We start from the raw sequence: 15,260 nt of genomic DNA on the forward strand, positions 1-15,260 counted from the left end.
ATGTCAGTCCATTACGGTATATTTGGTTGTAGGAGTTGTAAAAAAATCAAACATTTAAGTCAACAGAATCGAAAAATATCTATATTTTTCCCGCACAATCACAAAGGAAATCAAAATCTACAGGGTACTGCCCGTTGAACTAGGATCATGACATTTGGCTAGAAGGAATATCTTGTAGCAAAAGTATAGATAAATACCGAAAACCGTAAAATCTGTCTGGCGGTACGGAACCCTCTGTGTGCGTGTTCGAATCGAACTTGTCCAGTTTATTTATTTTGCAGTTGATTTTTAATAACAATTAATGAATTATCAACATAGTAAAAAATAACAATAGTATTTTTATAATTGATTTCTTGTCGAGTCAGAAGCGATAAACTTAACAATTGTAGCTAAGAAACCGCCCTTACTTATAACACGTCTTAGCCCTGATTGTACACGCGTGCATTCTAGTTAATAGCTATTTTTATATTTTACTAGCGACCCGCCGCGTCTTCGCATGGCGTATGCCCGCCTGGGTGTCGTTGTTTTCCGAATTCTATAAAATAATAATATAATATACAGTATTCTACATTATATTGTTTTCTGATTGAGAGATATAATTTCTGAAAGAAACTAGAACTAGAACTAATGGCAATACCTAGGGTCGAGTTTTAATCCTCAGATAAACAGCAATATAGACCATGCCGATACTTATTTGATACACAACAAGATATAGCATTTTTATTTACATCGATGTTTAGTTTGAGGTTATTTTTTATTTCCCCAAAGTAATATTAGAAATTATGATAATTTTCAATACTGTTGACAACATACAATTTCCTGCCATGGCACAGAGGGATTCTTTTTGGTACATTTTTCGCACATTTCTTTTTACCAATATTGTATATTATGATATGACGTCGACACCCTTCGCTCCAGCCTCCGCGCTGATTGTTCCCGCCGTCGCCGTCGTGACAGCGACCAAATATTAAATATCTGCTCAGATTAAAAAATTTGCTACTCGGCCCGGCTTCGCACGGGTGCAATTTATTAATAAAGAAACAGTTATGATATAAATATAATTTAAACCCTATGGCAGTCAGAAATAATGCAGCTTCCTGTCAGTGATTTTTTTCTTAGAATTGGATTATAATTTCGCGGATATAAAACAAACAAATGTTACTTCTTTATATTATTATATTACATAGAGTCAAGGCAGATGGAGTTTGCGGAATTTTGTTAGTACGTCAATAATGAATCATAATTAAAGTGACAAAACTTGACGTAAACAAAAACAAAACAAAAAGATAACAAAAGATGCGTCGTTCCGCGCCACACCCACAATTACGATCGCATTAGCAGTAAGTCCTTTGCGTGTGGCGAGCCGACGGGAGTGCGTTGAGTTCAACACGCGCAGACAAACAAATGGATACGATGATCTCACCTGCCCTATATATGCTTAGTTTAATTTTTGTAATAGTCTTTTAGCAGTTTTAGAATAACTTTTCATAGTCACTGGAATAATGGAAAATTAAACTAATTTGAGCATTTCCCTGGGAATGAGGACGGGCCCTTTTGTGGAACGCTACATGCGTTGACACGTTGGCCCCGTCTCATATCCGAGAAACAATGTTAAGAGCTGGTGCCGCTCCGGAAAAAGCTGAAGCAAAAAAAAGATCTAAATATTCGTGTCTCATGTCAAATTACTTTTTTGTCCAATTTGCTGTCGAAACACTTGGCCCTTGGAGTAATGGTGCAAAAAGCTTCATCAAAAGTGTAACACCTCGCCTTATTGCCTCCACTGGTGACAGGAGACCTGTTTCTTTTTTAGCCAGGAGGATCGGAATTGCGATTCAACGGGGAAATGCTGCTAGCATTCTTGCCACCATTCCACGCAGTCAAGATTTATACAGTGACTATTTTTAATTCATATTTGTATATATTTAAGCACTTAATGTTATCAATTTTTATGTTAATAAATATATTACAACTTTTTCATTTAAGCATTTGGATATTATAATAAATCGACCAATAAAGTCGACAACCGCTCTGTAACTTTGTCGGCCGCAGCTCGCTACAATGAAGTCTTGCTTAGGAGTTGCAGTATGCAGCACTACTTGGAAAAAAAGGGGAAATGCGATAAATCGCTTGTCTCTTTGTTTCTTATATCCCGTAATTGTGAGCGCGACTAATAAAAAATAAAGCGTGATAAACAATCTCGCAGACAAAAAAGTGATGAAATCACAGACACACAAATGTGTGGCGATTAGATAATCGCCGTTTCGGCAATCAGACACGGATTACACACCTTATGCCGTAGATTAATGAACACTTCGAGGGCGACAAATCCAACTACAATTACAACCTTTGAGAAGTAAACTTTGATTTATAACAAAAAAACTATTTTTCAATGTTTTTTTTTATATACTTAAATTTATTTTGGCAACGGTGGCCAAAATTTACGATTACTACTCAGGAGGTATTGTACTCGTAGTGGTATCACCACTCTCACTCATAAGATACTAACGGCACGGAAAGACACGGCCGGGGAAAGATCAGACGCGAGGCCATCCATACGAGCGCATCCGGGCCCAGTTTAACATTTCAAACTCCGGACAGAACTTTACAAGTCACTAGAGAGAAAACGAGGCAGTTATTTCTATTGTCTTAATCTCGACGATCGATAGGTGAGAAACAAGTAACTTAAAGTAATTTATATTTTGTATGTGGATAATTATTTTAGAAATGGGATGATTATTGTTTAATTAAAATAATACAATTAATTTATACCCGAATGAGAAACGTATTACTGCGCTGAAATATTTTTAAGGGCATTCACGCCAGATGTATTTTCGGACGATGTTCACACACGAGTGTGTTCACAGTGAGTGACTGGTGATATTATATTTATAACGTTCGCTCTTGTGCGATGTGTTTACTTATATCGAGAACCTACTGCGGCTGTTACAGTACTCATTTCTAGGTCACGAAGGTGTTAACGTCAGTCAGCGAGCGTTTCTCTCTGCAGCTGTCGGTCACATTAGTTAACCAACTTTAAAGATGACGGAGACGAAAAAGCTGTACCCTTATTATGATATGAACATTTGGTTCAGGACTTGCGAAGAGGAGATCAACGAGCCTCTGGAAGGAAAGACCACAGGTAATGCTCTTGATTTTGTTGTATTCTTTTGTTTTGGTTTTAAGGTTGTTTAATCATTTCTGTACTAACGATATATTTAAGCAGCCGAGTGTTTCTATTCTTTTATTCAATACCTTAGTTCGAAATATCCTGGAATATTGTAGTGTAGTATGGAGCCCTTGCTATCAGGTTCACATTAATAGACTTGAACGTGTTCAAAAGAGATTTTTATATCACCTCACTTACACTGATAATAAATGTCACGAACTTAAATCGTACATACAGAGGCTCCATTTTTACAGAGCAAGCTCACTTCATACTAGAAGAAAAATTAACGATATTATCTTTCTTTACAAGCTAATTCATGGACTTACTGACTCGTCCTGCAATGCATAAAATTTTCCATCTCTCGTTCAAACAGTCGCCTGCCCAACTCTAGGACCTTTTGTCTTCCTACCTCTCGAACAAATGTTCTTAGCCACTCGCCTTCATACCGTATGTGTTCCTCTTACAATAGTATTAGTTATTATTACGGTATTTTTGCCGATCGTTCTATAGCCTCATTAAAAATTGTTTTAAAAAAAAAATTTCAATAGATTAAATAAATCAAATTAAACAAAAAAAAATGTATGCTTGGTATCTGCTGCTCTCATGGACTAGACGCTAATTGGTACTTAATATTAAACGCATGCCGTGTCTACATCATGAAAAATGTAATCATGTGTATTTTTGTGATTGTCATTTTGTTTTGTAGACCTTTAAACATAAAAATAAAAAAAAAAATAAAAAAAACGATCTACTGATATATCATATTATTAAGTATTTGTCGATATTATAGTTTATATAATCTTAATGTAACGTGGCTGACCTCGTGAGTATCGCTAGTAAGAGCACGAATGGTAAAATTACTAATTTTAAAATGTACAGTATAACGTTTTATTTATATTCTGCAACCGTGTATAATGTATATATCCTTATTATTTACGGTTCCGGTGTCAATTGTTTTCGGAAACCTACGGTTCCCTGCATCATGGAGCGGATGCGTCGTATTTACGTCGCCCACGGATCGTTCCGTTCCAATAGAAACGGGAAAAAGGGAACTAACTGTTTCATTACCTATTCGACGCAATGTTTATTATTCGGTTTGAATATACAAAACACGAGTTACGAGTTAACGATCCGAACCTATATTTTTATTTGATACTCAATTTTCTCGGTTTAACATTTGATAAAACAGATTACCGCGTCACGGTCACGACCAAGGACGTTTGTCAATTGAATAAATTAACAAATATGCCTTCGTCAAGTTAAATACATACTTAAGTATTTTAATATATTAAGAGCGCATCTACGATTAGGTGATTACATATTTCATTTACAATTTGTGAGATATATTTAAGTTTTAAGCTCTACTCTAATTTATAATGATACATTCAAACGGCCCTGTCCTGCCCTTATCCTTATTATTTAATTAATCACTCCTATACAGATCGGTAAAGGGTTGTGTAGATGATAAAAAAGTGTGGAGTTGAGATATAGTATATGCGGAATAAGAAATAATTTAATTATTGTATTCAATAATGTGCGTACCTTATCGTCGGAAAAGAGTAACCACTGAGTCGCTTGCCGGTTCATCTACATTCCGAACCGGTGGTCGCTTTAATTTTACAAAAGAGCCTGCTTGAATAAAGTACATATATTTCGATTTGATTTGATTTGACTATCCGCTATAGGTGACTAACACCGGTCGGCCGTCACATCGGCTATTAACCTGAGTTCGGCAGTCGTATAGCGGGGATCAACAAACACTGTTTTCATTCGTATCTCTCAAAGTCACAGTCAATTTTTAAACTAACCAAACTGTGACGTTATGCAATCGAAGGTCAAATTGGTTTACTTATCTTTTTCCAGATTTTGTTTTGGAATTTAATATTTGTTGTTACATAATATACTCTATGTCGACACCTTGATATTATCAAGGTGTCGACATTATTCACTGTGACCATCGTCGTAACTCATTATTATTGATTCGTGAACGTATATTAGTATTTTACCAAATATTCTACCGCCAAACAGAAATACTTAGTATTAGTGTACGAGGAACTACAGGCACAAGGAACATAACATCGTAGTTCCCAAGGTTGATGGCGCATTGGCGATGTAGAGAATCGCCAATATTTCTTACAGTGTAATTGTCTATGTATGGTGATGACCATTATACCTACCAACAAACCAAAACTTATGTGAACTACAATGAATATTTAACAATTAGACCGAATAAAAGTAAAATTAAAATATTTATTCTGATGAAAGTTATGGTTTTTGTCAATCTTGTTTGTTGCCAAATTGAATCTACTTTGCACTTAATTACGGATTGTCGTGAATAACAATACCTCGGAGCCTGCGGTTGGCTGCGTACACTTTTTACGAGGTCAATGTCTACGGGCGCCGGCGGCATCTTCTCGTCATTAGCTGTTCTTATCGTTATCTATCTATTCGTCTATGCTCATTAGCCATCTTAAAATAATTAAAAACAGTAATATGCTATAACCAAACCGCCACACAGTAACTCTGCCCGACACCAACGCCTTGGTGTCAATCACACATTGTTTTGACGTGAAGTGGGTTTCCTTGCGATATTTCATTCGTCACCGTGCATGTATGGGCAATCAGTGAGAGTCTATTCAAATTCATTCGACTTGTTTCCACGACCCTCGGTGAAAAACTATGAGTTCCGTCCACTGCGCCATCTTAAATTCCGTTATGTTATTACTACCATATTGTTAAAATGAGCGGTGTTACATTCTAGGTGTAATTCCCTCGTGGGTACGAGGCACGCTGCTGAGGAATGGTCCTGGATGCAATAAAATCGGTACATATCAGTATGATCACGTATTCGACGGCTTAGCCCTTATACATAGGTGAATATTACATAGTTTTATGTAAATATTGAATCAGTTTTAAGACACCTCACTCCTGGGCTTCCTCTGAAGAAGTAGCCTTAAGTACACATGAATGCAGAATTTCATCCGACTCACGCAGGCTTCCTCACACGAGCATGATATGAATTGTTATTAACACTTACCATCTCACGGCTTTGAGTCATGATATCTCAGCTCATATATAAATATGATAAATTTCCATATATATATATTAAATGGTTTAAATTATATGCGTAAGTTAAGTTCGAAATTAATAAAAGGTTAACGTACTCGAGCCAGCGTCGACCGTATTGAACACAAGTCACACAAGGTTTGCAAATATTTGTCTTTATGTTATTAATGTTATTGTCTTTATTTTTTAATTTGGTAGTTAATACATATAAAAAAGAAAAAAAAGGGTTGTTAGTAAGCACAGTCTTTCGACTTAGTAATAGATAACCTGAGGACTTGTATGTCAAAGGCTGTCCTGAGGGAACTCTTTGAGGAAAATACTTGGAGCTAATTCAATTAGCTATATATATAATATATAATTTTTTATTTACCTTTAATATATAAGTATGACTTATGTAATACGTGTTAAATTTATTTATTATGACCAATTTTTATTAAAGGTTTTCCATAAAACATGCGAAGGTGACCTACCAATGTCGCTTTGTCCGTTCAGAGACGTACAAAAAAAATACTACAGCGAATCGCATTGTGGTGACAGAGTTCGGCACCAAGGCGGTACCCGACCCTTGCAGGAGTATATTTGACCGGTAAGAAATTCATGCCTTACGTTATACCTTATCTTATGTCTGTAGTGGGAACGGCACGACAGAAAGAGATCAAAGATCCGAGCTGTTTCTTTTAACGAAAGCTGTAAAGAAATTGGAAACTTTTCAAAAACATAAACTACAAAATGATTTTTTGTTCTTCCCAGATGTCCCACTTTGAGTATCAATAAGTGTAACGTTTCAATTTGTAATTTCTAGAATTTCATCAATATTTAACTTCACTATGGATCAGACGGACAACACGGCGGTCTCAGTGTACCCGTTCGGAGACCAAGTCTACGCCATGACAGAAGTGCCCGTTCTTTACAAGTGAGTACCGACAGGCTCAAGTCCACCAGAAGTGCTTAGAACGCAAGTTCTGTCCAAGAGTTTCGACATGATGTTACTCTTACTAATCTTCTAGATAATAATGAATTAATTAATTTTGAAAGTCACACATTTCATATTACCTTAGAATCGACCCAGTGACCCTCGAGACTGTGGGCAAGGAGAAACTGGCCGACTCGTTGGTTGTGTGTCACACTGCGCATCCGCACGTCATGCCCAACGGTTAGTAGGATTAAATGTTTTATACCCACTCCGTTACCGATACTTGCGCTGTCGGCTGCTTCAGGTATACGGCGATGAATACGTAACCTACGTATTATACTTTGGTATTAAAGAAAATGAGAAGTGCGCATAGCAAGTATAAACAATACCTTCTTAATATTTTCTTGCTGTATTATTTATATTATCCTTCATATTACATACAAGACTATCTAAATATAATGAAACATCGACCCAATATCGAAATGTTATCGTTACAGTCATCGATATGTCATATGTAAGTCCGGCCGACTGTTGGTTAAAGTACTTTTTGTTGCACACAATTTGGCCTCGGCGATATCACCCAAAGTTTGAATGGAGTGATAATACTGTAGGAAGGAATTACAATTAATGTTAAATGCTTAGCGTAACGAACATGTTTATCTTAATAAGGATTAATAATTAATTTGTTTTTTTTTAGTAATTTATTTACCTTCAAAAATAGACACGTCACAAACAGTTATTTCCACCTATCCATATATGTCACACTTAACCCATTTTGGACGATTTATTTACAAATTCTGTATACATACCTTCCTCGTTTATTGCTCTTTCTATTTCTGGCAACCGTATCAAAGTCCGTTGATTGGTTAAGAAAGAGAAAGCGACTGTGTCTTATACTGTGTTGTACTTATTATTTATTTTAGTAAACACCTGCCGGACCCGGAACCTCGTAGTTACGACTTATTGATGAATGCACGTATTTATTGATGAAGATGACCTCGGTGTACAGTATCTTCTATATAAAGCGTATTCATAAGAGAACAACATATTTGTATATTGACCGGGAAACAAACCGTCAAACATTCGATTGACATGAACGCGTTAATAAAACCGTGCACTCGATGTCATGTCCTCAAATATCTCTACATTTTTTATCTTTGAATAATGTGGACTCTTGGTATTTGTTCCGCTCTGTAATAGTTAATCAATGTATGTGTATATTTTGATTAATAAATTATACAAAAATAATACAATTTACTAGGCTTGCACAGCCTATCTGAGTAGGCGACGTCCTCTCATCATAATATATTCTACCCGCAAGCAGTTTAAGGGTTTGCAGTGTAACTGCAAGCACAAGGAACGCTACAATATCTCAGTTCCCAAGTTGGCTGGCGCGTTGGAATGTAAGAAATGATTACAAAAATCATTTGTCACAAGTAGCTTCCCTATAATTATCTCACGTTAAAAAAACTATTTATTCTTCAACTGAATAGATTTGTTTTTATTGATTTAAATATAAAATACGACGCATTCTCACTTACAAACATTCTAAGTATTTCTAGTTTAAACGTATAATTTAATTTTAATTAAAACGAGAAAAAATTATAAGCAAGTTTCGCAAGGCCATGTTATCTGTGACCGAGTTGATAACGAAGAATGTTATTTACAATTGAAATATGAATAAATTAAATAAAAACGGACATGTTCTAATGATGAACAAAGGTTCGCATACAATAATGTTCAAGTCATGAATTGGATGCGTTTCATATTTTTTTAACATTAAATTGCGTCGAAAATAATCGATACTGGAGACTCTTTTATAAATGTTTAACGTTCACCATTTAATAAAAACAAACCATTTATTTAAAGAATAGCTAGACGAACGGGCAAATAGGCCTAATGATATAGAATTGTGATGAGTGAGCATTACCCACCCAGATTGGTATATAAATAGTTAAGTAATCAAACACAGGCGACGACTCTATGGTTTAACTGCTAAGAGGGAAAAAATACACGATGTCTTTGTAATCTGCGTTATAAAGAAATCCTTAATTTGTTTTATTTTTAAAGGAGACGTTTACAACGTGGGCTTGAATACCGTGAAAGGGGACTTACGTCACGTGGTTGTGAAGTTCCCTTACAGCGATAAAGGTAATTTAACTTTCAAAGTAATTTAAATTATCAAAGAAAAATAAAAGTAACTTCGAACGAGTTGGAGTAAACAAATAAATAAAAGAATGAAATGATTTCTGGAATGATCTGCAAAGAGGAAGCACGGTTCACACATACGTAATATATGGAAGTAAAAAAGTTCAACGAGTTAAATGTTGTGATTTATTTCAGGAGACATGTTTGAGACAGTGGAGATTGTTGGCAGCTCGAAGCCAAGATGGCGCTTCAATCCCGCGTACATGCATTCATTTGGTACACATACATATATGATCTCTTATTAAAAGCCATTTAATTTTAATAAACAACAACGATACTGCCACTAAGCGTAGAACACACCTGTAATACCTCGCGTAGGTGAATGCTCGCCTCTGTCGGGACGGAGAAATCCGGAGGCACTAATGTGGCAGTAATGGTTGTAGTAGTAAAAAATATGCCTAAAGTTTTTGTATAGTAAAATTCAGATTTTATGAATTATTTGTAAATGAATAAACGATTGTATAAATTATATCTTATTCGTGTCATTTGGACTCTTATTCTTCTAATTTTTGTGAAAGGGCTGACGGAGAACTATTACGTGATAATCGAACAGCCGTTGGTGATATCTCTACTGAACTTGATGCGCCGCCGCTTCGTCGTCGCGGAGCCATTCGCCTCCACTCTGGTCAGCTACCCGGAATACGAGGTGCGTATTCTTTGTGCAACATCATTCAATAAAAAAAGATAAAAATGTAGTTTAAATAAAATTCAATGAACTAACTCTTATTAGAAGGATAAACTGTCGTATTGATATAATTTCTACACGCTGTCTACAACTGTCATAATTATACTTAATTCTTCGGATAAAAGTTAGCTTGTTCAACTAATTTCCTGTGGAAAGTTTTTGCAGTGGACTCTCACGACATCTTTGCTCTTTTCAGACGAACATAATTCTAATACACCGAGTGACCGGCGAAGAGAAACGATACCCGACGGACACGATTTATTTCATGCATGTCATCAATTGCTTTGAAACGGACGGCGCCCTGTGCGTCGATTTGTGCTCGTATAAAGATGCAAACATACTTAACGCCATGTACGTCTCGGCGATAAAGGTTATAAATATTTATTTATACTTAAAATACATGACTATGAAAAGTAATTTGTTTTTTCTTTTATTTAATCTAGAGATTTTAGTTTAGGGTCTCGGATACTCTCAAACGCTCATCTAGCCAATCGGAAAACATCGATGATATTTTTTTTCATAATGTTTTGATCAGGATATGCACAGCAACCCCGACTACGGCCAGTGGTGTCAATGCCGTCCCAAACGGATCGAAATCCCCCTCGAGGCGCCACCCCTGACTAAAGTTGAGTCACGTTTAATCGCAGACGTCGGAGTCGAGACGCCTATGATTAACTATAAATTATGCAATGGTAATAATTTCTATACGTTTTTTCAAAAGTCTGACTAGTTTTGCTAACAACGGCCGTGTGCAGGTTTTCTTACATTTAAAATTGCCGCCATGCTGCTCATCGCATTACATAAACCTCATTATTAATAATCGTTACGAAAGTATATGGTATCAATTTTTGTTTTCATTTTAGGTAAACCGTACAGGTATTTCTACGGAATTGGGTCGGACGTTGATACTGGTGACGCTGGATCGGTAATTACAAGATATTTATCAAATAATAATGAGTCCTTTTTAAACTATTTTCTTCTAATTTCAAGAACTGTATGCAGATAAAAAATTAATTACGTCCGATTTTTCTGAAACTACACGTAATCACCGCCACGAAACTTTTTAGAGAAAATCTACCAAGTAATTAGAATAGATTAAATAATTACACATAGCTTTCTCATTGTATGAAGTGTCTGGTTTTTAGAAAATAATCATAATTAAACAAATATAAGTGCCGAGACCAATTTGAATGTGTATTATTGTTTTTCCAGATTGTTAAAGTAGACACGAAGACTGGCGAGGTGCTATATTGGATAGAGCCCCAGTGCTATCCCAGCGAACCAATTTTTATTGCAAATCCGGACGGCCAGGTTAGTTTAGTAGATAAAAACACTGTAATTTACTTATAAAAAATCTAAAGAATAAAAATACGAAACAAACAATCGAACGAACGAACAAACAAACTCACTCTTAGCTTCGTTATCTAATTAGCTCGGTAGCACTAAATTATTGAAAAGTCATCTGAATAAAATACACTTTAAATTGATACGTCAGTATTTACAATTTATTTTTTATTTTAGTTAACGTACGTATACTGGCTGTTTACTCAAATATATCAAGCGTCGTCAGTATAAAGCGTGTAAAAACCGAAAAAAATAATCTAAGATTGTCAATACATTCTAAACAACAGATTATATTGTAATCTTTTACATATCAGTTAACTTAAGTGGCGTCTAATGTTTCAGGACGAAGACGACGGAGTGCTCCTCAGCGCCGTGCTGTGGAGTCGAGACGACCGCGCCATCGCACTGTTAGTGTTGAACGCTAAAAACTTGGAAGAAATCGCACGAGCGCACTTCACGACACCGTCACAAACTACGAAATGTTTTCACGGATGGTTCTTGCCGGATCAAATGAATTAAATTGACCTTATTTATAGACATTATTCATCATATCTGTTAGAGTAGATTCACTTCAGAAAAATGCTTAGGAATATGTTATATGAATAAAGGTCTCATGTTCGTTATTGACGCTTACACCAGTGCAAGGCACATTGACCATTACCATGACCTTACCTTGCCAATGCATTGTCAAACAATATAGGAACGAATATGGTATGTTCCCTATTCATTTATGAGAATAAAATGCAATGTAAAATAAAGTCTGATATTTTTTGTATCTTTTAATTTTTTTTAAATTAAAATTTCAATACAAACATATAAAACGTACAAAGTCTAATATTTTTACGTATATTTCTATCGAAATAAATATTAGTAAATAATGTAATAACTATACAGGCGAAACTACAATGCTTGAAAATATTATCTGTTTGTCGGTCTAAGCATCTGATTCTCGACCCAGTCGGACAGTGCAGCGTATCCATAATCCGCTAGCATAATACCAGACGCGCTGTGCGGTACTAAAATTTGGAGCACTAAGTTATGATCAATTGACCACAACTTATTTGGTTCGAATGCGAGCAAGCAAAACGAACGACGGTTGTTGAAAGAAACGCTTTATTTTTATTCTTAATAAATTCGTAATTTTTTATATTTATTGTTAATGACAGATGCATGAAAGATATCTTGATGTGCCATTTCGCTCACTCTTTAGGTACTAGATCTAGACTCAGAGAAAATATTTATTATAATTTCTTCTAGGTTTTAACTTAAATCTGGAATGTTGATAATATTATGTTATCATGATTGTGTAATCAAATAATTTGGCTATAACGCTCTCAGAGAACAAACAGAAAGAGATAAGAAATAGTGTGCGCGATCGTCTCGACTTAATCACTGAACTCACTTCTCCTCAAGCTTTTTTTCCTATTTCTGTGATTGTGAATCAATTTTAATTTTGAACAGCTTGTCTAGTACACGGAAGTCATTGCTAAACCGAAGTCTGATCTGAAATATGAGAATGACATATCTACATAGACGTGTCCATAGTAATATTGACTATTCTACAGTACACTCAGTTTGCCATATGTAAATTTTATTTTAATAACAATAGTGTAAACCTTAGATTTTCGTTTTTATTCTAGTTAGTAGTTCTGGACATTTCCAAGATATGTTTTTATTATAAGTGTTGTTGATGTTAATGATATATCATATATCGTAAATTAATTGAATAATAGCAATCAATTGATAAAAAATTTGAATATTAATAAATGGACGCTAAAAGTGCGGCGTAAAGTTTACGGAAAATTATGTTATTTAATTATTATTCACTCGTTATTACTGGACATGATCCTCCGACTGACCGCATTCGTTAGTGCTTTTCCTCGCTTGATGTGAACAAGACGATGACTTGGACACTATTGGTTGTACTCGTCGTTATTATATGTTTTCATCTTTATTTAAAACTAAGTATAAAGAAATGTGTTTGCAAAACTTCTATGAAAGGCAAAGTCGTCATCGTCACGGGGGCCAGCAGCGGAATAGGATATCACACAGCAAAAAAGCTGGCGCTGCGAGGAGCTCGAACGATACTCGCATGTCGGAGTGCACAGCGTGGCCGTTCTGCTCAGGAATCTCTAATCGCTGCGACCGGAAATCAGCAAGTCATATTCAAACAAGTAGACTTATGTGATCTTGCTTCGATAAGAAGATTTGCAAGTGATGTTCTAAAAACAGAAGACCGTCTCGACGTCCTCGTGAATAATGCGGGAGCGTGCTCCTTTGCCGATAGGTATACCACGGATGGACTTCTTGAAGGCATGCAAGTAAACCACTATGGACCATTTCTACTGACCATGCTATTACTGCCGCTGTTGAAGACGTCGCGACCGAGTAGGATCGTCAATGTCAGCTCTCTGATATACTTATTTGGAGATGTGGATTTAGATACAATTAATAAAGCTAAATGTAATAGAGTAGTTGTGTATGCTAATAGCAAGCTCTGTAGTCTGGTGACACACCAAGAGCTCGCGCAGCGTCTCGACAAATCTGGAGTAGTAGTGAATTCTGTACATCCTGGAATCATTCTGACGAATATTTTGAGCGAAGGCAACTTCCTTTTCAGAATGTTCTTCAAAGTATTGTGCTGGTTTAACAGGAGAACAGCTGAAGATGGCTCGCAGACGGTGGTGCACGTGTCAATTGCCACAGAGTGCGCGAGCGTTACGGGCAAACTGTTTGTGGACTGCCGAGAGCGGTATTTGTTGTCAAGAATAAATAATACAGTAGCTGCTGATCTTTGGCACGTGACTGAACGGTTCGTGGGATATAAAGGATAGGATATAATAAATGTAATATATTAACGTGTTTTCCGTTTTCTTTTGGGCATTAGTTACGAAAAAGGATAGTTATTAAAATGAGAATGGTGTCAATTATATTGTCTACATAATAAGATCAGATTTCCACAACATCATCATCAGACATCCATCGCGTCACGACGGCGAAACGTGCCGCGGTGTACTAAAATATATGTAATAATAATTATTTTACAATTTATTAATAATATAAATATTTGTTACGGTAAAAAATTACGTATCAAACAAATAAACTCCAAGAAAATAAAAATCTCTTTTTTTCTTAATATCTTTAAATATATAATAATAATTGGTTCTTATTAAAAGCACTTGCAGGAAATGCGTTTTTATGAGAATACAATTCAACAGATTGTATTTAAGGAAAGGACCTTGTAAAATGTGTACATGTGCTGTATTATTATTTTTATCCGCGATATGTTTTTTATGTTAAAGTTTATATTTTTACTTTTAATAAACTACTCGCGAGTCCGTCTGAGTAGGTATAAATAACTGTAATTTATGTAAATTAGTGATCAGTACAATATATCCTACATCAACGTCCGTAACGTTGTAGCAAGATCTGCATAAAAAGATAATTGTTGAATTCTTGATACGATTTCCCATATCAAGCTAAATGACACATGGGTAACTATAATAAAATCTGGTAAACTTAATATATAAAGTACTTAATTTATTCTTGCATAAATTTCCTTCAACTCTCTTACAGTTCAGTAAGCAGTTAACAGTTAGGCTCTTATTGTATATTAATATTAATAACTTTATCTGTACCAATATTTTGTAATCGCGCGAGCGTCTTATAATTATACATTCATATAATATAAGAATTTTGATTACGAGTACGGGCTATTACACAATTGCTGTTTCGCGATCGAGTTTTACACCGACTGTAGAATAAGTACTTAATTAATAAGGCATTTTTGTAAAATCTTACAATTAAATAGACTAATATTCATAAAATAAATATATTCGTCAATAAGAGTAATCTTTGTCGTTGATTAGTTTAAATGA

The 15,260-nt window shown here is 35.4% G+C and overlaps 2 protein-coding genes across 2 annotated transcripts; both read left to right on the forward strand.

Annotated features, from left to right (window-relative positions):
• Window positions 1-2,896: 2,896 nt before the first annotated feature.
• Window positions 2,897-12,152, forward strand: LOC113402681 (carotenoid isomerooxygenase-like). The gene is made up of 13 exons (XM_026642991.2): window positions 2,897-3,139; window positions 5,928-6,039; window positions 6,672-6,818; window positions 7,035-7,145; window positions 7,291-7,385; window positions 9,216-9,296; window positions 9,489-9,569; window positions 9,872-9,999; window positions 10,235-10,408; window positions 10,574-10,730; window positions 10,902-10,963; window positions 11,251-11,349; window positions 11,725-12,152. The coding sequence occupies exons 1-13, from the start codon at window positions 3,040-3,042 to the stop codon at window positions 11,899-11,901; spliced, it is 1,524 nt and encodes a 507-aa protein (XP_026498776.2). The 5' UTR covers window positions 2,897-3,039; the 3' UTR covers window positions 11,902-12,152.
• Window positions 12,153-13,376: 1,224 nt separating this feature from the next.
• On the forward strand, window positions 13,377-14,216 carry LOC113402700 (retinol dehydrogenase 14-like). Its single transcript, XM_064216014.1, has one exon. It carries the CDS (start codon window positions 13,377-13,379, stop codon window positions 14,214-14,216), a length of 840 nt encoding a protein of 279 aa, XP_064072084.1.
• The last annotated feature ends 1,044 nt before the right edge of the window (window positions 14,217-15,260 follow it).

The sequence above is a fragment of the Vanessa tameamea genome, chromosome 10, assembly GCF_037043105.1.
Source record: "Vanessa tameamea isolate UH-Manoa-2023 chromosome 10, ilVanTame1 primary haplotype, whole genome shotgun sequence".
In the NCBI taxonomy this organism is placed as follows: Eukaryota; Metazoa; Arthropoda; class Insecta; order Lepidoptera; family Nymphalidae; genus Vanessa; species Vanessa tameamea.

What these genes read in the sequence shown, in the direction of transcription:
- LOC113402681 (XM_026642991.2), top strand. Translation starts at nt 3,040, where the DNA reads ATGACGGAGACGAAAAAGCTGTACCCTTATTATGATATGAACATTTGG. An exon ending in GGCTTAGCCCTTATACATAG is followed by an intron (nt 6,040 to 6,671) that starts GTGAATATTACA and finishes TTTTTATTAAAG; the next exon opens with GTTTTCCATAAAACATGCGA. An exon ending in TCAGCTACCCGGAATACGAG is followed by an intron (nt 10,000 to 10,234) that starts GTGCGTATTCTT and finishes TGCTCTTTTCAG; the next exon opens with ACGAACATAATTCTAATACA.
- LOC113402700 (XM_064216014.1), top strand. Translation starts at nt 13,377, where the DNA reads ATGAAAGGCAAAGTCGTCATCGTCACGGGGGCCAGCAGCGGAATAGGA.